Source organism: Pyrgilauda ruficollis, unplaced genomic scaffold, assembly GCF_017590135.1.
Source record: "Pyrgilauda ruficollis isolate IOZ18807 unplaced genomic scaffold, ASM1759013v1 scaffold108, whole genome shotgun sequence".
Lineage (NCBI taxonomy): Eukaryota > Metazoa > Chordata > Aves > Passeriformes > Passeridae > Pyrgilauda > Pyrgilauda ruficollis.
In genome coordinates, this window is record NW_024508988.1 from 580,128 (window position 1) to 602,827 (window position 22,700).

Here is a 22,700-nt window from a genome sequence, read left to right on the forward strand (position 1 = left end):
CTCAATGGATGGTTTTATAAAAAGTTAAGAAAAGTAGTCTGGTTTATTGACTATAAACTTCACTAATTTATAAACGTTTATATATGTTTATAAATGTAGAAAAGTAAATAGTTTTTTGTACAGTTACATGACATAATATTTTACGTGTCCTATCTACCTTCCAGAAGACTATTAGGCTTTCACCAGAAGGACTTCTCTCTCTCCAGATATCTGGTCCTCTTGCAGGAGCTAAATAAAAAAATAAGAGTGGCAGTTTTTTCCCCCAGTAGCACAGTAAACAATTTACCATCTATTGAAAAGTTAGTTTTTTTTAGATGACTAATTTTAAAATATGTATCTTGACAAGTTCAACATTTTATCATCAAGAGTTAGATGAACTTACGGGCTTCTGATGTTGTCTGCTCCACTCCCCTGCTCCAGTCACTCCACCTCCAGAAGTGGTCAGCAGCCGAGCAGCGCACCCTGAGCTGGTATTTGGTGTCAGGGTGCAATGCATTCAGCTGAGCTGTGTAAGTTGAAGATTTCCGCCCAGGTATGGAGACATTACGCTGTTACAAATTTACAGAAATTGATGTGATATGTGTTTTTTTTTTCTCCAAAATTACACTGCTAGACAACACCTGAAAAGGTGAGGGGTTTTGTCCCCCAAAAATACTGACAAAGCTGCAGTCAAGCCCTATGAAGAAAATAGTGGGAAAAAAATGTCCCATGCAGTCACCCTAAACAAAAACTTCAGAGATCCACCAAAATAAAGTTCTATATAGAAAGAAATTGAAGCATACAGTAACGTGTGAAAAGGAGAGGCAACATGGATGATTCTGCAACAGTGTGAGCTCTGCACACAGTAGCAGGTGGTGGTTTCCCATCCATCCTATTCAGTCTCCCTCTCACCCATATACAGCAAAACTGGTCACATAGTCCGGGCCAGAATTCTGGTTTTCAGAACGCACGCTCCCACTGAGCACATGCACATCAGACTGTGGGGACAAAGGCCTTTTTCCTATGAGAAGTTCAGAAGAGAACGCACAGAAGTTCACTAAAGACAGTTCTGCTTGAGCAGAATGTTTATCATGTTTATGTAGTCTGCTGCCTTCATTTTTCTTTCAGAAGATAGTATCTAGGTCTTACCCAGATGATCCCAGTTGACAGCTCTTATGACAGGACTAGTCTCTCCTATTATTCTTAAAGTGGTGTGGGTCTAGACAGCATTTCAATTTCACAATTACTTGAAGAAACCCTAAGCCCAGGAATTTTTTACTGAATCTAATTATAACACATGTGCATCACAGCTGCCAAAAACTGGACTTCAAGCGACTTTATAATGCAACTAATTGTGCATTTCTAAAGCCAAATGACAACTTGAAAAATAATAGAAAAGACAAATGACAATTTGAAAAGTACTAGAAAAGCCAACAATCTCTCATGTGGATGGAAACGCTTCTGAAAACATCCTCAAAATGCCATGTAAAACCCCATAGCAACTTCACAGCTACTTTTGTGAGACGGAACTCCTGGAGTTTTTTTATTAGGCAACCAGCAACCATACAACAAAGCTATAAAAGCTTTTGCCAAGCTGTTCGCTGCATACAAAATATCTGTGGGTGAGGGCTCTGATACAGGTGAAGGGAATCAAACTGCTGTGGAAGTGTAAGTCCTGACCCTCTCCCTCTATCTCAGATGATTTATGCAGTAGCAGAGTTCACAAATTAGTCCATGCCCCAGGTTTTGAGCTGCATATTCCAAAAATATCTAAGTTCCTTTTATAGTACCCAATCTCTGGTATTACTTAACACATGTTATTACAGACAAAATATAAAAGCTTAAGGTTTCTGTACTCATTAAGTACTCTGAAAGTATTTTAAATATACTCTTAGAGAGCATGCACCCTCTTATTTTGGAGGCATGTATTATGTAAAATGATTATCTTTAGTCTTAGCTGCATCATTTCTGTGGCTTGATTTACGTTATTCAAGGCTGTGCTCAACAGCTGTGCCCAGCTGACAATTAAATGCCGGGAGTAACAGAATACTGCTAAAAATCAAACAAGCATTGCAAAAAGAAGCCTCTGTGGTTAATCTGCTCAAATTAAAAATTCAGGCTCTGTGCATCAAGACCTACCTGAGAATTCACTATGTGCCTACTTGAAATGAATGGTCAGAGATATGTATGCACAAAGAAACTGGGGGTGAATCTCAGGCCAGCTGAAAGCACACTTTGCATTAGGCTTCCCCAGTGAGACAGGTCACCCTTTACTAAGTCTGGCAATACAAAAGAGGATATATTCACATCACCTACACTCAGTATCTCTGATGCTGGGGTCTAAATTAGTATCCTAAGCTCCTCTGACAGTCAGCAGAGAAAATATGCAGCTCCAGTCCATGATGCAAAGCACCAGGCAGCAGCTGGAAGCCTGACTGGGCTGAAAGTCTGAACCCCACCCAGAAATACCACCTTCTGTCATGCTGCAGAAGTTATTCCACATAAACTGGAGTTTATCTATTGATACATCCCATGGGAGAATCCTTCCCTTTCCTGCCTCTACATCACTGACATATAAGCAGGTTTAGCAGTTGCCTGTTATGGCCACGTGCACGTCAACTGCTGACAGCAAACAAATGAACTGTTCCCTGAGGGGAAAAAATAAAAGGAGAAATTCAACTGCAGACTTCAAGATCTGAAGCAGCCAGTGTGGAAGTCTGCAGGGCAGCAATGCATCCTGGAACAAGAGTGTGTTAATACAGCTTGCACCAAGAAGGACAAAGCACACAGACTGTTACCTAAAGGATCAGCATAAAGCACTATGCACCCCTTTCAAGTACCAAATAACATGGTGCGTAATTTGGCTTCTCTCTAGTGTTCAAAACAAAAAAAACCTCAACCAACCAACCAAAACAGGCAATAACAGATGAGCAAGAATGTAAATGAACGTCTATTCATTACTACATTAATGATTTAATAAGACCATCAGAATGAAGCTCTTAGTGAGAAATACATTTGTAATGTGATTAGTTCAGTGAAAAAGTTTAGCATTTGTTCAAAACAATTATCTTTTAAAAGCAATGCTTACCAGTTTTCTCTCGGAGTGACTACTGCTAATCTCAATTTGACACAGAAGCCTGGTCTCAGCAAAGCTGCCATTTATAAACCAACGCAGTTGGATGCTTGTAGAGTTGTTCCCAGTAACAGTTAACTTTTCTGGGGCTTTCGGATGAACTTAAAAAATAAAGAAAAAACCTTCAGTTATAAGAAAAATCCCATTTACTATAGTTCAGAAAAATCTTATTTTAGAAGATCAGAGAGAATCAGAAGGATAAGTGTTTCAATCAGCAACTGGGAAAACTGGCACTGGGAAAGCACCTGCAAGCGCTCTCATTCCCGACTATCTTCTCAGCTATCAAATATGGAAACAGATTTACTTAAGACTGAGTGTACTGCAGACATGATAAGGAATTGAGACACAGAAAAACATTTTTCCTCCTAACAGATTTTATCAAAAGACTGAAACACCAGCTATTTCAGATGATCACAAGTGATAGATGAAATTTACTGAACTTTGCTCAACTTCTGAGAACTTTTTGAATTAGTACTTAAAATCTGCCAGGATTTTCAGACCTGGACAAAGGAGGATTCCTAAATGTCCCCACCCCAAAATTCCCTTCACAGAATTTTTCAATAATATTCAGCACTAACATTCACAGCTATCAAAGAAAAAAAAAAAAATCTATTGCTGGATTTGGTCCAGATACCTTAAGGAAATATGTACTGTGCTTTGGGAATTAACTGGACAGTGCAGGAAAGAAAGAAAAGGAAACAAATAGGAAACAGCAGCATATCACCTGGGTGTGAAACAGCCCAGTTAATAATTAGCAGAAACAAATTATGCTTTTCTCAACTCCATCAATTTACTCTGACAATTCTAATCTCAGGCTAGTTGAACTGGGACCTGGACAAAAAAAAATGTACTATCCTCATATTTAATTCAGTTTTTTGGAGAACAGCAGAATACTATAACCAATAGGAATCCTTGAAATCTCAGCCATGACTGTGGAGGAGAAATGGGTGGTGAAGGCAGTGCTACAGAGGTGATGATCTTCCTTTCCTTTTTTAAACTGAAGGTTTAAGTGAGAGAAGCTACTTCTTTCTCCAGACCCTGACAGCAGATGACCATGGCTATTACCAATAGCAGGCAATAGTCCTGATATTACCTTCTGTCTTTTTATGTTATTTTTTTTAATGCTCCAACTCCTGCTGCTGTAAAACTGTGTAATATTTTGTCCTATAAGCCAACACTGAAATACAGGGTCCTTTACATACAGGTTCATAAACTTACACCTAAATTTTAATTGTTGATGTGTAATAGAATATGAAATAAAACATAAACTTGCTCAGAGAAGCTGTGGATGCCTCATCCCTGGAAGTGCTCAAGGCAAGGTTGGAGAGGGCCCTGAGCAACCTGATCCAGTGTGTGCCATCCCTGTCCATGGCAGGAAGTGGGACATGGGGAGTGTGTGTGCTATGCTGGAACTAAATGATTCTTAAGGTCCCTTCCAACCCCAGCCACTCTGAGATTCCATGATAAGCAGCATTGTAAGTCATAAGTCTTACCTCTTTGAGTTATATCAACCAAAAGAGATGACTGTGCTTGCCCAATAGGATTGGAGACACCTAATATGAAATCATAGGTTTTTTGATCTGGCAGTACTGGAAAGCCACAAACATGGTCTCTGTTCACTTCATTGACTTCGCATGAAACATTTTTACCGGATGTTCTACAAAGTAAAGAGGGGAAGGAAAAGCTTAGTTTTTGAGTAAGTTAATTCCTAGCAACAGTCAGATGGAAAACATGTCACAGAACAATGGGTTCAGTTCACATGGCTTACAGAAGGATTTGATTGCAGAGGCATATCTAACACCACAACACAGCTTAAAGTGGCATCAGTCATGACTTGCCCTGTTCTCACGTGAAACTGTCCTCTTCCACTAGCATAACATTTCTATTCTCTCACTTTTCAAAAGCCTGGAAAACAGGTAGGTCCTGTAAAACCACCTCACAAGTCACAGCTAAGATTCTGATTTAATGTATCTTTGTTCAGATCAGCATACATTTGCATTTAAAGAATTTTCTTAATTGCTTTGTGAACTAGTGAGATGTTAAACACACTGTCTTTCTATAAGCCCTGTCAAATATGAACTCAGGTTTGTTACCTGGAATACATCCACTAGTCCCAGCTGTCTTTTAATCAAAAGCAGGAGAGGCAGTCTGATAACAGACAAGAACGGGGGTGCATCTTTAGGGATAAAATCTAAATTGTGTATCTGTACGTAGTACATATATCTGTTTTAATTACTATCTGTGTAAGCTTCTCATTCAATAGTACAAGTTTAACTAACTTCTTCTACTTTCAGGCTTTTTTATTGTGTTCTAGCTGAGTTCTGAGCTCCCTCCACACTGTGCTCTATTTCAATAGTTCAGTGTGGGCTGACAATAAGGATGAGAGTATTTATCCTGAAATGCATCATATTAATCTCACAGATTTGGGCTGCACAAAACAAGACTGGACAATGTTCTTACTTATAAGATGAACATGGGCAGTCAGTGACTGAAGCTCCTTTCCTGTGAATATCTGCCCTGTTTTGTCCACCTCTTCGCACCCTACCCAGTGCTTTTTTAGCACTGGCACACTAGATGACATCTGTGACTGTAACTCAAACCTCAATGCCTCTAGCGCGCTTCTAAGCCACCATGAGACTCCATTTCTCATCATTTTGTGTGACTCAGGCCTCTCCTGGCTTCTTTCCCTGACTGCTCCTTTGGAATGACACAGGAGTCTCCTCTCACCATAGGAATTTTGTTAACTCCTCACTAACTTCTAATGACAACCTCCAAAGAAGTGGTTGCACTTTGCAAGTGCTATTCCAATATTTCTTCTTAAGGCTTTACATGGCCTGGCCTTAAAGACTATGTAGTAGGACATCCACCTTCCTGTGGGTGAAACCAGTGTTATTTGTCCTTTTCAATGTTTTATGGGTAATATTTACTCTGTTTGCTCTAATTCCTAATGGCAGGAGAACTGATGGAGGCTAACCGCTATTTTCCCTAGTGGCATTTGGGAAATGCCCCATGACCTGTCTTACAATTGTTTCTCATCTGTCATCCTGCTTAGCAAAAGCTCAATAAATGTCTGAAATTATCTGACCCAGGTTTCATATAAAAAAGTTAAAAATTAGTGATTGACTCCTACTATCTGCCTGTATTTTCATACTGGCCTTGTTTACATGTTGGCAGCAGCCTGATACACTAAGCCCTTTATCTGATTGTGGGTTCATAATGGTAAAAACCTTAGGGAAAGTTATCCTTAATTCCCACTGGAATTTTGGAGGGCTAGACCAGGGTTTTCCAAATTTAGTTTAGGTACAGCTTGCTGAAACTCTTGGAAAGTATTTTAGGCTCTAAGAAATCCAACTTAAATAGGTATGGTGCAGTAAGTCCTAGTCAGCAATGAAGGTATTCCAGTTTCATTCTTTTACTCCTTGTAGTGCTGATTAATTTTACCTTTCAAATAAACTGTACTTTGTTCTTCGTTCTCCATATAGTCCACTGGGCCTGCCTGGTTTCCAGGTGCATTTTATTATCAGAAAGTTGGGTGTTTCACAGCTGAGGTTTTGGGGAATATCAGGAGCATCTGCAGCATGAAAGGAAACCAAAAACAATTAGCTGACATTTTGTCATCCTAGTGTGACATTTGGGTTACTGGCTTCCTGAAAGCATTGCTCTTTTGTTTCACTGGGTCTAGGTTGCGTGCTTCAAAAATACATGGCAATAACTTCACCCCAACCACAGAAGTAATATGCTTTAAAAAAATGACAATAAGATAGATGGATAATTATCAACCCCATCTGACTAACACTTGACTCTAGAATTCTAAGTGGGTGGGTAATCTGGCAAATCTCATGCAAACATGTTCACAAGCTCCAGGCTCTGACCTGGAAGTGTTTCACTGAAATTCTGCCAAGAGTTTTCTGAAATTCTGAGCATCAGTTCAGCTGCTGAGCAATGCAGGAATGCTGTCGGCTGTGTGTCACAATTTCTAACATGCCAGCCCCACCACTGCTTTGAATTCTCCAAACAAGTCATGTCAAGAAAATAGTCCCTTTAGCATGAATTCCAAACTGAATTTGAAAATTAAAGTAAGCCCTGAATGGCTTATCCTCTTCACCATGGCTTTGCAAGTGTCCATCTTTTCCTTTTAAGTCTTGTTCTTTGTGCCCATACTAGAGCAGTGATGTGTGCCTTGCTGGAAAAGATGGGCAATGCTCCCATAGAGAGATAACCATGCAAACGTGAGACTAGGTAGAGCACTTATTTCAGGTCTTGTACACTTGAGGTGTATGAAACTGGAAAAGTGTATGCCAAAGGTAGAGCAACAACATCCACATAGAGATTTATCCTCTTCTCTCTGCCCTGGAGAAGGGGAATTAACATACAAGGCAAGGGTGGCAGACTTAGCTCATATTAAGAACAGTGAGCCAGAAAAAAACGCCTGTTTTGCTAGACCTAGGCTTAACCAAAGTGTTGTGTATACATATTTACTTCCTTCAGCTTTTCTTCCCCTCACCAGCAAAAGGACTGTAACAATACCTCTCCCCACTAACCAGGTACTACAAAAAGAAACACTGATAAGAAACAGACTTGGCAACCCATCGGTTAAAAAAAAAAAAAAAAAAAAAAAAAAAAGTGAAGGAAAATCCTATGGGATTGTTACGGCTTTCATTCTTGATCTATTTACATGGAAGCTTTTCCCACAAAAGCAAATTCTGCACAAATAATGTAAAAATGGTATATCACTGAGAAGTAATAAAAGGCTGAATTCTGTTTTGCATTTTCTAGTGAACCCTTAACAGACCAAGTCAATGACAGGATGCACAGGCTGGAGATTGGAACACACTCTCAAAATTATTCCAGTATCTCCTGTCGTTTTCCTCAACCTCAAGGACCTTAAGTTCAGAGGTATGCATTTGTAATAGGGAATGGGATTCTAATCAGCAGCTATTGGAAGATGACAACTCTCAAATTCCCTGTGAGGAAAAAACATAAAAAGTTTTAAAGTAACCAATGTTGGGGAAGAAGAATGAGGTACATTAAGCCATTTGTTTTAATAGGTATCTGTTTCTGAACATATGTCTGAGCTTTGCATGGCTACACAGAGAAGATACAAAGTGAGTCAGTATCTTTAAAGAAAACAGTAAAAGGATGTTTTAGAAGAATGCCCAGGAATTACTGCCCAGTTTCCTTTGCTGTAATTAGCTCCCAAGGAGCTTCTGCCCTGGATGAGCATCTGTTGTTGCTGCAAGTTTAACTGTTGTCTTCACTTGACCGACTGGTAAATGAATGTTTGCACTTACTGTTCTTGCTCTTACTCTTACCTAGTCATGGACTACACTAGAACAGATGGAAACCTAAACTGATAGAGACTGGTAGAGATAGGGGTTGAATATTCATATGGCAATAAACTACTTGGCATTCCAGATCATGAAAAAGTACCTTACAACATGAGACCAATGAGAGAAGCACTGGGGCGGGTTCTAAACAGGGCTTACATGGGCACATTCTCATCCTTTCAGACTTGGTGTCTCCTCCATGAGCTGGCCTTTCCACAGTGAAATCAAACAAGTACAATCCCTAGTTCAATTTCAAAACCAAACTTCAAAACCTTTTCCCCCAGGAGGCAAAAAAACCACAGTAGTATTTTTTTCCTAGCAGAACTGTAAGAGTCTCAAAATGATTTTGATTTTCCTAAGGTTAGTAATCATGATACATACATCCTACAAACACGACACTTCCTTCCAACCCATTTTCGAGTCTGCACACTACATTTGTTCCACTGGTATTTGAAACACTGGCATTTAGCACTCTGATGGCATGGCTTCGACGGCTCAGTTGCATCATTGTATACGATTTTGATCCATAAGTCATATTTGTTATGTGCTGATCTTCTTCATGGACACAACAGAACGTCAAATCTGAACCTACTGCCACCACAGGGTCCAGAGGAAACACTCCACTTCCACCAGGCTCGGTATCTTTTCCTAGCAGAGAAGGAAGAAAACAAACCAAAAAAAAAAAAACAAACAAGAAAGCTTACATGAACAGTTTGCTATAAACACGGTGCTGATCAGCTAAAATGTGACTGAGGAGCACTCCAATGCACACAAATAAGTATTTCCTAGGTTTCATTAACTAGTGATTGCATTTTCTCTAATCAAAACAGTCTCAAACAGTAGCCCATCACCACCTAATGCTCTTCCTCTGACCTTGGCTTAATTCTTATAAAGAAATAAAAGTCCATGTGGTTGCAAGGGAACAAACATACCAGGGATCACTTCTGCTGGGCTCCAGTCACTCCAATCCTTGGGGCCAACAAACTGTGTTGCATTAATGTAAGAGCGAATCTTCACATAGTGTGATGTGCACTCCAAAGGCATATCTGATGTCCAGTTCCAAGAAAGAATGACATCTTCACGAGTCAGTTTTGAGTAGTAAGTAACCTGCAAAGTTTTGCACCAAGACATAAACCAAGACAGAACTTATGAACACCTGTTAATATAATGACATATAATCTCCAAAGTGTCAACAGAATGGCAAACTAGGTGAAGTAAATAATTTTTTGACTATTGGAGTGTTTGATTATTTTGATTATTGGAATGTTCCACCTAACTTTTAGTTGTGCTATGAATTTACCTGGATAAAGTTCAAGTTGCTAAACAACCCAACAGCTAGGTAGACTGTCAGCCAGAAATACCAGAGGGCAGACATTTGAGGGAGAGCAGGAGGATTCCCAAGCATTTAAAGACGTATACTGCACTGTGTCCAGTTTTACACAGTAAAATTGTGTCCAGTTTTACTGCACCCTGGGCTTCTCATAGGCAGCAAAATGTTCCAACTTCTCCAAAATAAAACTCTTCTAATACTAGTCCCAGGCTTCACATTTCATCTTTTCTTCATTATTAAAATTTATGCACAGAGCTACAAACTGGCCTGGAAGAACTCTGATTACAAAAAAAGAAAAAAGCAAGCTGAGCATTCAGTGATGACCAAGACTAGAGACACTATTGGAGATATAGAGACAAAGGTGTAAAGTATCTGCCAAATTTGTAAGTAAGTTCTAATTCCAAAGTCCCTCTACCAGAAAAAAAAAAATTGCCGTGACTAAGTACCAACAGTTCAGTAGCCAGTGTTCCCGTAACTGCAAAATTTAACAACAAGTTACCTGCCAGAAGCATGATTACACTCAGTTTCTGCAAAGCTCCACTATCTTCATCATTCCCAGTTTTGTTCAAGTGACCTCTCAGAACATTACCAAAGGCAAAAACTGTACATATTTTTTTCATAAAAGAAGAAAGGGACTTACTTGTGTGACTACTTCCAAAGCTTCTTTTCGGAGTATCTGAATCTGCCAAAGGGCATCCAGTCCATATGGGAAGACTGATCCATTATCACTCCACTTCAGATTTAATGTGGAAGTTGGAAAGTCAGGCATTAAACTAAGAATGTGTGGGGTGACAGGAACAAAGGCTTGAAAAAGAGGCAGAGGAAAAAAAAGCCATATTCAGGTCATTAGTGAGCAGCACCAACCCTACAGGTGTTTAACAGCCACATCCCTGTGCTCTGAACTGGCTAGCAGCCATACAAACATGTAACTCAACCTCTGTAATTAGAACAAGGCTCTGTGGCTACTTGAGCATGAGAGTTCTCAGGAAAGCAGAGGTGCTGATGAATCATCAGGTAGCATTTTCTTTTAATACCTCAGCACGTAGATGGGCGAATAACTGATTGTGAATATGACTCTTAACAATGCACAGGAGGGAAGATATCCCATCTTTCCCACCTTCCTTCAATACCGCAGCGATAAAAGGAAATATGGTAGCAGTGTTTGAAATGTCCATGAGAACACTTCTAGGGAGAATAGTGGAAAAAACATCCCCAAAAGAAGAAGTATGTTTTGGAGACCAGTAGGGAAGTGGTGACTTGCAACAAAAGGGAGAGTGGCAAGGAAGGAGACCAGAAGGACAGGACAGAAGAAGCTCACATGAGGTTTTGAAGATAACAGGGAAAGTGATTTTAAGCTACAATAAGTATTAAGGGCATGAGATCCTGACAGGGACAGGACAGGGAGATTAAACAGAAGCATCTCTTCTAAAAATGTGTTGTGGTGAAGCAAGAGGCTGAGAAACAGGGAAGAACCTCTGTAATACAAGGGTTATAGCAGTTCATTGGGCCTGGTGCAAACTACAACATTTTAAAAATATGCGTGATACATCCATCTTCACTCCTGACCAAGGATCTGAGAGCCTGCAAAGTGTTTGGCACAATCAATACACTGCCTATGGTAACCTTTGATGAACCTGAGAGACTTATCCTGTAGACCAAATATTTTTGAGCTGCATTTTGTACAAGTTCTTGAGCTGCTCTTGACAGGAAAGAGAACCATGGATAAGAAGTGTTACTGACGTTACAATTTGACCACACTGAAGGAGTAAGCAGGCAAAGCAAAGGCAAAAACTAGACCAAGCATGGCAGATTGTGTCACTGCTGTCTTCTGTTTACAACTTCCTTCTTTGCCTGGAAGGAAGCGGGAAAAAGTCTAATTTACTTATGTATGTAGTCTAGGAATTTGTTTACAAATGCTTCCTAATTTCTAACTAGGACTAAAAAGGGAAAAGAGTGAGGGATGTAACATTGTTGTATTTTGTTTTCCTCCTCACATTCTGCCCTTGATTTTTGCTGCTATGAACTATGGGTAAGATGAGTACTCTTTCTCTTGAAGGGTTAGAGAAAACCATTTATAAAAATATATGGAAGCTTTCCATGGAGTCAGCACATCAACATTCTACATACAGGAATGCTGCCAAAGAAACCTGCAAGCATACACATCTGAAAAGCTGTTAAACATAGTATAAACGCCTTAGGACACACATTTGACCTGATACTTACAGATGTCTTTCTGATGAATTACAAATTCTCTGGTAGCAAAAGCAGCTCCAGAGCTTTTGATTGTCACTGTGATGGAGCTCTCTGGGACTGGAATCTCAACCCTTCTCTCCTTAGTTTTAAAACACACTTGAGGGGTAAGGTCACTAAAAAGACAAATAGGATTAAGCAGTTATTTCAGCTGATAGGAAGCTAAGGCAAGTTAAGTCCTATTCTTGCACACTAATAAAACATAAATTCTCTGTAATAAACAGAAAACTCCATATTGAGTTTGTGAAGGAGTGAGACTTGCTTGGGTTTTGGTTAATATCAGATTAATGGCATTCTCTCATCTTTCAAGTCACTTTTATCATAGTGGTAGATTATGCAGTGGCTGCATAATGCAACCAACTAGTTGTTAAGAGAACACCTCAAAGTGAAAACCTTGCTTTTTAACCAAAATCATAGAATCATAGAATCACTAAGGTTGCAAAAATCCTTTAAGGTCATCAAATGCAACTGTTAACCTAGCACAAGCACCACGTTCATCATTCAACCATGTTCTTAAGTACCATATCCACATGCTTTTTAACACTTGGAATGGTGACTCTACCAATTCATTGGGCAGTCTGTTCCAATGCTTTACAACCCTTTTTGTGAAAAAAATATTTCTTAATATCTAATTAAACTTGAGGCCAACAAAAGACATGTTTCTGAAACCTAGTCACCATGAATCAACATTTTAAAACAAGAAAAACAAAAAACCCCAAACCTAATAGCATTGTCTCCTCCCTTTGTGTTTCCTGACTCACTCTCCCTCCATTTCTTTTCAACCCATGTGCCCTCACATGGGTTGAAAAAGAAGGATTAACACCCATGTCTGTATCTTAGAACAATCTTTTAGCTCCCTTCTGCTGCTCAGCTCACAGGAAAAGAGCAGAGAGCAGGGCAGAGGATTCCTAAGATCCCAGGTGAACACGTAGCCTGTGGTTAATGTTTGTGCAGTGCTCAGCACAATGTGATCTGGCTTTTGTCTTTAAGATGTAGATATATACAGGAAACAATAATGGATGGGTCAAGTCCCTTTGCTCATTATCACTGATATGCAACTAGAAAGTCAGAAAGTTTGGAAAAATCCAGACCTTCCTCTTGGGGGAATGACGGCAGGAAGGAAAGCAGAGAGAACAATGCCAGACTTCCTGCTGAGGGACTGTTACTCACTTATGAACTGGAACAGGACCCTGGAGCTCCCATCAGCTGGAGTCAAGAGCTTGGGTTGAACTCTTAAGATTCACACAAGATTCTGGGCTAGCAAAGGCCAGCTGAGACTTGAGTGCTCAGAAAGGCTGTTCCTCTTTGGTACTGAGATATTATTAGAGGATGTTTGGGCAACTGGAAAACAAAACCTCTTTCCCTCAGGGATGTCTGCTCAGACTTTCTGCTTCAGGGACCCCAGCCTGTCCTGCTTTGCTAAGGAGAAACAGCAGCAGCTACATGATTGTTCCTGTTCAGAGGGCAGTACCTCATGAACTCTGCACTTCTGAACTCTGGCCACAGAATCATATATATGGTGTTTTTTTAAATAGAAATGATAGCTGGCAATGCAGCAGGAATAATGAGACACAGAAAATCAAGCATGTAGGTGGACTAAGTGCAGCCAAGCCCTTAGGACCCCAAGGAAAAGTCTGGGCTGCCTGCAGAATTTACAGGAAAAAAAAAAGACAGTACAAATATCTGGATTGGGGGCAGGATCAAGATGCAGAATGGATTTGTACTCATCCCTAGCACATGATAAGTATTTGGCAGACCCACAGCATGGGGAATTGAACATGTAGTTCTCATTAGTGAAAAAATACACAGAAGATTTAAGTTTTTTTTAAACTTTTCTCAAAATTCTCAACTTGCATTCACTTCAGAAAAGCTGTTTCAATTGTGAAATAATTTTTGTTTCCTCTAATACAGCTTAAAATTTATAAAGGTTCTAAGGCAGCCACTGATTGTTCATGTTTCTCCACACAAAATCCACGTGAATCTCAACACTTGTGTCATATATTCTACTGCTTTGGCCCACAACATCAGGATTCATTGCTTCCAACTCTCATTTCCTTTTGGACTGAACCTGTTTTGAAGATATCCCTCACGAAATCTCTGACCAAGGGATAGGCAGACATACAGAGAAGTCTGCGTAAATAAGTGCATCTTCCAGTCCTTTGAAAACAGCAAGAAGATTTTGGCAGGCAAATTATTAGCATGGAACAGCTTTGCCAGAAACCCTGCCATTGCCTGAGTTAACAGGGCCTAGGGGAAGCACCACCCAAGGAAAACTGGTGGGGAGATGCTGGGAAACAACAGCATCACAATTTCCATGGGCAGTGACTGAGAAAAAACTGTACCTTCATCACAATTTAGTACTTTTTAACCAGGTATATGGAGGGACTTACTTGGTAGTGTAGCAAAAGTCAGTTTGTCCATGTCTTCCTCTAGAAGGGACATCCCAAGTACAGAGCATTTTGTGTAAATTGTGCGTTACACATTTCAAATTCTGGGGGTCCCTGGGAGAGCCTGAAATCATATAAAAAATACTGTAAAAAACTGCAGGTCAAAAATGAGCAACTGTAAAACATTTTTTCACATCTGTAGCCATTCTTCTTAAATTTTTATTGCACGCATGTCTGGCCAATATTTTAAAACTGTTGAATGATTTGTGCGCCTGATTAGACAGCCACAGACTCACAGACTTGTAGAGGTACCCGAGATCAGGATTTATACTCATGCATATAACAGAGGCAGCTGCCTCTTTCCACAACACCCATTCCTTGCTTAGCCTAATAAGCAGGCTTTGGGCCAATGGCAAAACCACAAGCTTTGATTTTAACCTAATGAGTTTTTTGCTCTCCTCCATGTCATATATGGAGGGCAATTAATGACAGAAGGACAGTTAATGATAATGTGTGAAATGGCTGAAGAGAGCCAACATATACAGCAGAAAGGTTTCAATGTAGACATTTACATCAATGCATATGCAGACTATCAGTGGTACTATGGAGAATTTAACACTCTGTTTTGCACTGGTTTGCAAGATGCTGCTGGGTGCTGGTGGAAAGCAGAGACCAGGCCTGGCACTGCCTCCATCCCTAGGATGGTGTTGGGCCACAGAGGTGACAGGTTTCGAACATACATATAGTAGGAAAGCAATGAAATTACAAGGTACAGAAGCTACAGAGAAAAAGGAGTTAGTGAATTGCATTGCAATAAACTTACCAATCTCTTGGCTATACATTAAGCTTCTTAAGCATAAAATAGCTAGTGCTAAAAGGCAGCGAAGGCTTGAGTTCTTCCACATTCTTCTACTGTTTGTTTTAAGAATAGCAGCTTTAAGCAAGAGTAAACGTCATCTTCCAACTAGCTGGTCAGTTCTAAAATTAAATACAGAAATAAAGAAAAAAAAACAATCAAAGTTTTAAATTCTGGACTTGGTATGCCACAAATGCCACTTTTTGTTCCATATACTTTTCTTCCTCAGTAATGTTCCCAGGCATAGCAACTCCTTTTCCTTCACCAGGCAAACAAACCTCCTCTGTTACAACAACTCCTTGATTCATGCATTTTCTCTAAGACATTTCCTCAAGAATCAGAGAAATATAAAACTCTACAGTTCATAGGTACTCTTCAGGACTATCTAATATCAGAACTGAACAGACATGGCAGAGTATTCTCCTAGGAAAAGCCTCTTGATCTTAGATGAAATGCCATATCTACAAAGGATATTGTATACTGTGAATGGAAATGTCCTCTGATTAATTTATGCACTTAAGACCAAACACACCATCTGTCTTCTTCTTTCCTCTGCTCAATTTTCAAAAAGCTGTGATTCAAACCTAAGGGATGCCCAAGACATTGCAGAACCAGATCTGATCACCGAGGATCACTGGTTCAATCCAGTGTTAACTAATAAGCCTTGGAGGAAAAAAAAAAAGAGCCATTCCTTTATCAAAAAATACTTTTTGCTGCAACTACTGACCGTCGCATAAAAACTTAACTGGAATATTATATTTAGTGTGTTCATTGAAGATTTAACAAGTTTCTTGTTTTAAAAAGAGAAGCCCAGCTGTTCAGCAGGACCCTGGGAACACACTCATTTCCGCCCACACATCAATCACCTTCAGATTTTGTTCTCAGAAGGGAGAAACTGCAAGAAAACCTATCTAAAACCTCAGTCAATATCTGGCGCATGGTTTCCCTGCTACTTGAAACCTGTGAAGACATAAGCACCCTTCCAGAGACCATGTAGCCAGAGGTCTTCCCAACAACCGAAAGCAAGAGCTGGGTCATTTTCATGTTAGAATATGACAAGCCTACCTGTCCTACAGAGCAGCTTTGTTCCCATTTTGTCCAGGATCCTATTTTGAAAGGCTCCTGACCTTGACTCAGAAATATCTTCCAAAGCCAGGCGAACATCACCAGAATAACAAACTTTGTCTAAAAGTCTCTGTAATTTTAAAAGAAACCCCTTTACACAGAAGTTTCCTGCACCATGAGGTCTGTGCTCCCTCATCCCCCCGTATTTTTATGAGCTTGGTTTTTTGTTTGTTTGTTCGTTTTAGGGACTCTTCCCTTAGAGGACAGCTGGAAATGCATTAAATGCTCTTCTGTCTGTTACCAATCTGCACTGTGTGAGGAGAAACACAGTAGCACTACGCCAAATAATCCAGAGCTGCTCACAGGAAGCCATTTCTCTTATTTCTCTTGGTCTGCAATAACCAGGAGAAGGAAAGGTCCAGGCAGCACAAGAGATGAGAGAAATGCTACGGTCAGGACCACTGTTACATATGGAGGGGTACCCATAAAACTTAGTAATTATTTTAATTTCAGCATGTTCTCAAATCACTTGAAAACCTCACAAAACATACACTAATTTAAGCCACACTGCCCCCAGAGAATATCTTTCATATATTCCAAATTTGTAATATCCATGCTGTGCAGCTTGTTAAAAGCCAAATCAGGAGCAGAGGTTGACAAATTTAGGTAAAGATGAATCAACAACCAACCAGCACATAAAATATATTAATTTCTGAGCCAAATTCCCCCTCTGCATTCTGGTATATCTCAGAGTACTCATATTGTACTTCTCCATGTCATTAATGAAAATATGGAATGTTATCTACAGGTTTAAACTTTGCTCACAAACCTCTGGCAGTGAAGTGAATACCACTCAGCCAGGCCTGGGAGCTACATGAATAAATTTTTTTTTTTTTCTATTGATTTCTATTGACTTCTATTTCAGTCTGTGAAATATATGCAAATTTTATCTCTTTCTGAGGACTTCTTCACAGGCTATTTCTGGTTTGCAGAAAAGTCCAAACCCAAAATCTCAAGCTCTATAGCACAATCAATTGACAGTCCTCTATCAGCTGGCGAAGTCAAGGAAAGGTTAAAAGGCATTGATACCACTTAAAGAAGAGAGAACTGAGCTGTGATGTTAATTAAATCCCAAGTCTTTCATATTAATCCCAAGTCTCTAAACACATTACCTGCGCAGATACATGCAAAACCTGCTTGGTCATGCCAGGTTTATGAGGTAGATTCAGCAACTATGTGTGTGTCTGTGTGTGTGTGTATTTTAGGAAAATCTGGTATTTTGCACCTCTTTCAACACATAGCTCACTGACTTGTCCTCCTACTGCAGAAGTTTTAAGAGTAACATCATAGCAGTGCATTACAAGAAATCTGAGTCATACCAAATTCTCCTAACTAAAGCACAGTTTTAATTTCAGTTTCAGAGACAGGCACAGAAGTGAACTTATGTAGTCTCATGCAGGGTATGATGAGAGTCTTGTAAACCACGATCTTTTGTAACAAGAATAGACTTCCTAGCTCTTACGTTCTTATTCACATTTTATAACTTGCTGAAAAGTTGGCAATTAGAAGCCACATGTCACGTAATTAAATGCCATTAGTCAGGAGAAAAGATTCCCATTTATAGGCTTGTTTTAATTAAAAAGTTACAAAATCACTGAAGTACTTTAAAAATAGGAAATGTACTTTCTTTGCATGAAAGCTGCCTTCCATCAGTTCACGACTAACTCAAACAAGGCATGGATGTTTTTCTTTACCCTGAAAGATATGAAAAGCATATTATCCTCTAGACAGAGGTACTCTTAGAAGCAGGGATATTTATTTAGGACAAGTGAGATCAACATTGTCAAAAGAAGGTAAAACCTTGACCATGGTTGCCTGGAGTGCAACCAGAGCAGTTGTTACTAAATATGAATGTCTTTACACTGCAGGTCTTTGTTTTTAAAAACAGTACGAAGGGTGTTAAATCCATTGTCTCCACCAGAAAAAGCTATTGGAATTAAACCAGTTCTACCAGTTGGCCATCTTAAAAAAGAGCACATCCCATAACAATCTCATTTCCTTGGGCAATATATTCATGTCACTTCACTGGGGCTATCATCAGTGTTCCAAATGTGCTCCACAACAATCTCTTGGTCCATTTTAAGCACATTACTTTGTCCTATCTCCAGCAGACAAAGAACAGTTTATCCTCTGTCTTGCAGCAACCTCTTACATAGAAGACAACTGATATTAGATCTCCAATAGCGCCTCCCTTAAACTCCAATTTTTTTTCACCATTTCCCAGTCTCAGTTTTTAGATTTCTGATCATTCCTGGAATAAACATTTCTCCGTGAACCAAAGCTGCTGTATCCACAGTTTTGAAATATCTCTGCCCTGAGGCCTGAGCATTATCAAGAACAATGAAGGAACTTTCCAAAGGCAAACCTATGTGTTTACACAGCCCATGCCATATTTGCTTTCTCCTACATTCAGACCTTGTTGATTCAATATCAGTGTGTGATCCAGCCTGAGATACTGTACAAAGCTGCCACGTAGCTGTTTATTTAGTACTTCAGACTCCAATCTCATCCTCAAATAGACTGAAAACCTCCTGACTGAGCATGAGTATGTTTGCACAGCAAATTCACCTTAAAGTCTTTGCCTGAAAAGGTCTTTCACTTTTGAAATTTTAAAATACAGAAAGAGCCTCTCACAAATCAATGCTAAGTAAAAAAACTGTGGGTGAATACAGAAAGTATTCACATGCAAATTCACGCCATAACAGCAGGCTTGAATGACAGGCTTCAGTGTAAATTGTCCTTCTTTAAAAGCATCTACTACAAGCAGGATTCCACAATACATGCTGGAAGGTACAGCACATGGGAATGCCCTGACTTCCATGTAGGGCGTCATGTCATGCTACCCTTGCACCTGTGGTCAGAAAAAAGAAATTCTGAATTTCTTTTTATGCAGAAAAAGTAGCAAAAGAACAGTTAGATTCAGATTTTTAACCACTGAACCAGCAGTTGGTGGCCAATATAGAAAAGAGCTCAATAGTCATCATGGACTTTTAAATTACTTCTAAAGACATTTTGATGCAGTCAGTGCATCTAGTAATGATCAGATAGATCAGAAAGGGAAAAGTACTCCAAAACAATATTGGGAAAATATGTGAGGACAGCTTTGCTTCAAAACCTTGTCAGCTGTAAAGAAGGTTAAAGGTTCTGTGACAGAGAAAATGAGGGCAGCTAAGATAGCTGCCCTTTTTAGACTTAACCTCTTAAAGGGGAAAACAGAAAATTAACTGGTATGTCTCTTTCTGACTGTGTTTGTTATTACTTATTTCTTGACTTAACTGGCTCTGTGTATTTTTTTTTTTTTTAGCAAAGCTGACCAAATGCTCAATTCTCTTTAAAAAAAAGTGTTTTCTTAGTCAGTTGTAACAGACCAGTTCTCTAAGCACAAAAGTTCTGCAAAGCTTTGTTGTACTTTTGAGTTTTCTGGTCTCTGAATGTATTTCATTGTCAAGTGCTTGGAAACCACTTTGAAAACAAACAAACAAACCAACCAGCTAAAGAAAAAAAAATCTATAATCTTCCCAGCCTGCTTTCTGCCTGCAGCCTGATCTGACAGTCACAAGCCTCCAGATACATTTTTTAAAAATGTCTATGAATTGAGGATTAGTTGCCGGAGTTTTTATATATATAATTCTGCTCCAGAAGCAGATACCTGAAAAGAAATGGTTAAAAAGTCAGCTAATATGAAAGGTTTAGGAAACTAAATGGAGAATTCCAGACGAAACTATGAAATCAGTAAAAATATATGTAGTAAAGGCAAATGAAGAAGTCTCTTTGTCAATAACCTTTCTCAAGTAAAAATTTTTATTTTGCTCCACAGCTAAAGGTATCATAATAATTTACCACCAAATGGGGTATTAAAAGCTCTCAAGGAAAATTATTATAAAAGCATACCACCAAAATATTGTACAGAATGATAAAAGGCTGCATTTCTGGCAATACTAGACAGCCATCATCCCAAATACTACCAGGCAGAAATGCAGGTCCTATGTATGTGCCTAGATCAAACCTTTCTAGAAGAAAAATTACTCTGCTCAGCAGGTAGAGAAAGATCGTTTTACCTGTCTCTGCTGAAGGACACTAACCTTCAAAGTGAAAAAAACACACTCACATACAGGTAAAAATGCATATATCAAGTTATGCATTCTACTGTTGCTAACTGAAAGCTTCCAAAAAAATTCCCCTATCTGAAAAACCATGCCAGAAGTACACATTTCTGGGAAACTAAGCAAATGGCCAATACAGCTGACAGTAAAGGCAATGATCACAGAAACAGAAGATGAACTGCTTTTCTTTAGTACAGCTAAACATTTAGCACAGGTTTCAGTCTATGACTTTAAAGCTAGCTGAGCAATAAATAAAAAAAAAAATAAAAAAAATAAAAAGAAAAAAGATTTATTTGAGGGAGAGGGAGCTTGGCTGTTTTTCAATAGAGTACATTCTTCCACCTCCTTGAAAAAATTTCCAAAGTTGAGACAAAAATCACTAGTAATCTAGATGGAGGCTTTCCCTCTCTGTTTTATAACATGGCATTATTCCACTTTATAGAAGATTTGCAGGACATGAATCACTGAAACTTGTTTATAAACGGAGACTGAGTCCCATTTGGGAATCTGGCTTTCCCCAGTTCTGAGGAATTAATTTAAAAACCTGCTATTTCTTTTTCTGAAAGCTGATAAAAAAATTCAAGTTTCCTATCTGCACCAAATGCCTTGTAATCTGCCGCGGAAGAAAAGAAAACAAAGACAGGGTGTTATATTTATTATTCAAATATTATTCATTAAATGTGCAGGAGTACACAAGGCCAAACTTACAGTCCTATGAGACATTTGTTTTGTTAGGGTCTTTCTCCTGCCAAGCATGAGAAGAAAAATTCCCTCCTCACTGCTTCCTCTAGCTGCCAAACAGCAGCATCACCTCCGAGATACTGCAGTTAATCTTGCAGGCACCCCAGCCTGCCTCTGCAAGAAGTGAGAAGTCAGGAGACAAGCTCAGTGCAAGGATCAACACTTCAGCGTTTTGTTTTCAAAGCTCCTGGTCTCAAGCACCACCTACAGACACAAGCATTTTAGCAAGAAATTTACCAACAAGGGTAAAAGTGCACCCCAGATGCAGTATGTCACCTGTCTCAGCTTCTAAGGCCAACTCGCAACTGCATCTGCATTCCAGTATTTTTAGTTCTTCCTTTTTTTTTTTTTAATTTTTTTTTTTATTTTTTTTATTCCAGGACTGTTAGATACTATGGAAATACAAATAAGCAAGCTGCAGACTGGGAAAGCTGCAGGGTATTTCCAGGTGGTGATTTGCATGAGAAGCACCTTTCCCTGGCAAGGACACGAGAGATGACAAACTCATGAACAAGCGCCACAACTCAAGGATGACTTTACAAAAGCATTTAGTACCTGCTGGAGAGCACAACACACACAGAGAAATTGAGACACTCAGTACCTCCCTTTTGAAAGAAAGGAAATATGTAGCAGAAGAAGATATAAAATACTTCGTATTTGTACAATGTATACAATTTTGAGATGGATTTGGAAAGTACAACGGAAGACTCCTTCATGTTACTCATGTAAACCAAAAATCCCCACCAAATAAGAACAAGACAGAGACCACTGGGAAGAATACCCCTGCTGGGACCAATGAGCTGGAGAGAAAAAAGCACTGTGATACTGAAGAGGTGGAGCAGTCAGGCAGAGCAGTAGACTGGAAGGACAATAAAAAGCAAAGAAACAGAATCAAAAGGTAATTTGTTAGGTGGCTTTTCTTGTTTTTCAAGCAAAATATGCATTTTGGACACTCTGCCTTTTGCTCTCATTGATTTATGCCTGTTTTCAATTAAACTGTATGCTAACTTAAAAACTCTTAGTCCTACTAGAGTATTTTTTTTCATGCATTGTTCACTGTTCCTAGCGTGATATTTTTCAGAAGAATGAGGATACTTTCAAAGGAAAATTGGGTGTCTCACTCCTGATTTTGGAAGTCCTTGCGATATCAATTAGTCATCAAGTACATGTTTAAATACAAGCACACCAATGACTACTAGGAGCACAGCACTGCTCTCCAGATGGTAACAACAAAAAACAAACTCTTCTGAGAAACACAGTGAACCCAAATACCACCAAAAATAGACTAAATATGTTTTGGGATATTTGCAAGCCTGTTCATGATTATTGTTGCTACATATTAGGACAATACTATTATAGATTACCCCTAGGCCTTATTAGACATCAGCAAAGGTATGCTAGAAAGGTCGGAACTGCAGTACAGTAAAGGCTGACTTCACTCTGCAGCCATTTCCTCAGCAGGGTTTCTC

The 22,700-nt window shown here is 39.3% G+C and overlaps 1 protein-coding gene across 5 annotated transcripts in view; it reads right to left on the minus strand.

Annotated features, from left to right (window-relative positions):
- The window catches only part of LOC121356345 (leukemia inhibitory factor receptor-like), a 53,531-nt gene that overhangs the window by 18,197 nt on the left and 12,634 nt on the right, over positions 1–22,700 (minus strand). For 4 of the 5 annotated variants that reach the window (XM_041472656.1, XM_041472648.1, XM_041472664.1 and 1 more), the window contains 11 exons: positions 15,230–15,384; positions 14,410–14,530; positions 11,993–12,135; positions 10,410–10,573; positions 9,372–9,546; positions 8,821–9,087; positions 6,554–6,683; positions 4,606–4,769; positions 3,068–3,213; positions 383–548; positions 158–228 (listed from right to left, as the gene is read on the minus strand). In XM_041472656.1, the coding sequence (XP_041328590.1) occupies positions 158–228; positions 383–548; positions 3,068–3,213; positions 4,606–4,769; positions 6,554–6,683; positions 8,821–9,087; positions 9,372–9,546; positions 10,410–10,573; positions 11,993–12,135; positions 14,410–14,530; positions 15,230–15,311 (1,629 nt within the window). In that variant the 5' untranslated portion in view covers positions 15,312–15,384. Of the gene's footprint in view, positions 1–157; positions 229–382; positions 549–3,067; positions 3,214–4,605; positions 4,770–6,553; positions 6,684–8,820; positions 9,088–9,371; positions 9,547–10,409; positions 10,574–11,992; positions 12,136–14,409; positions 14,531–15,229; positions 15,385–16,327; positions 16,437–22,700 lie in introns of those variants that run through there. The other variant, XM_041472672.1, reaches the window with a different exon arrangement.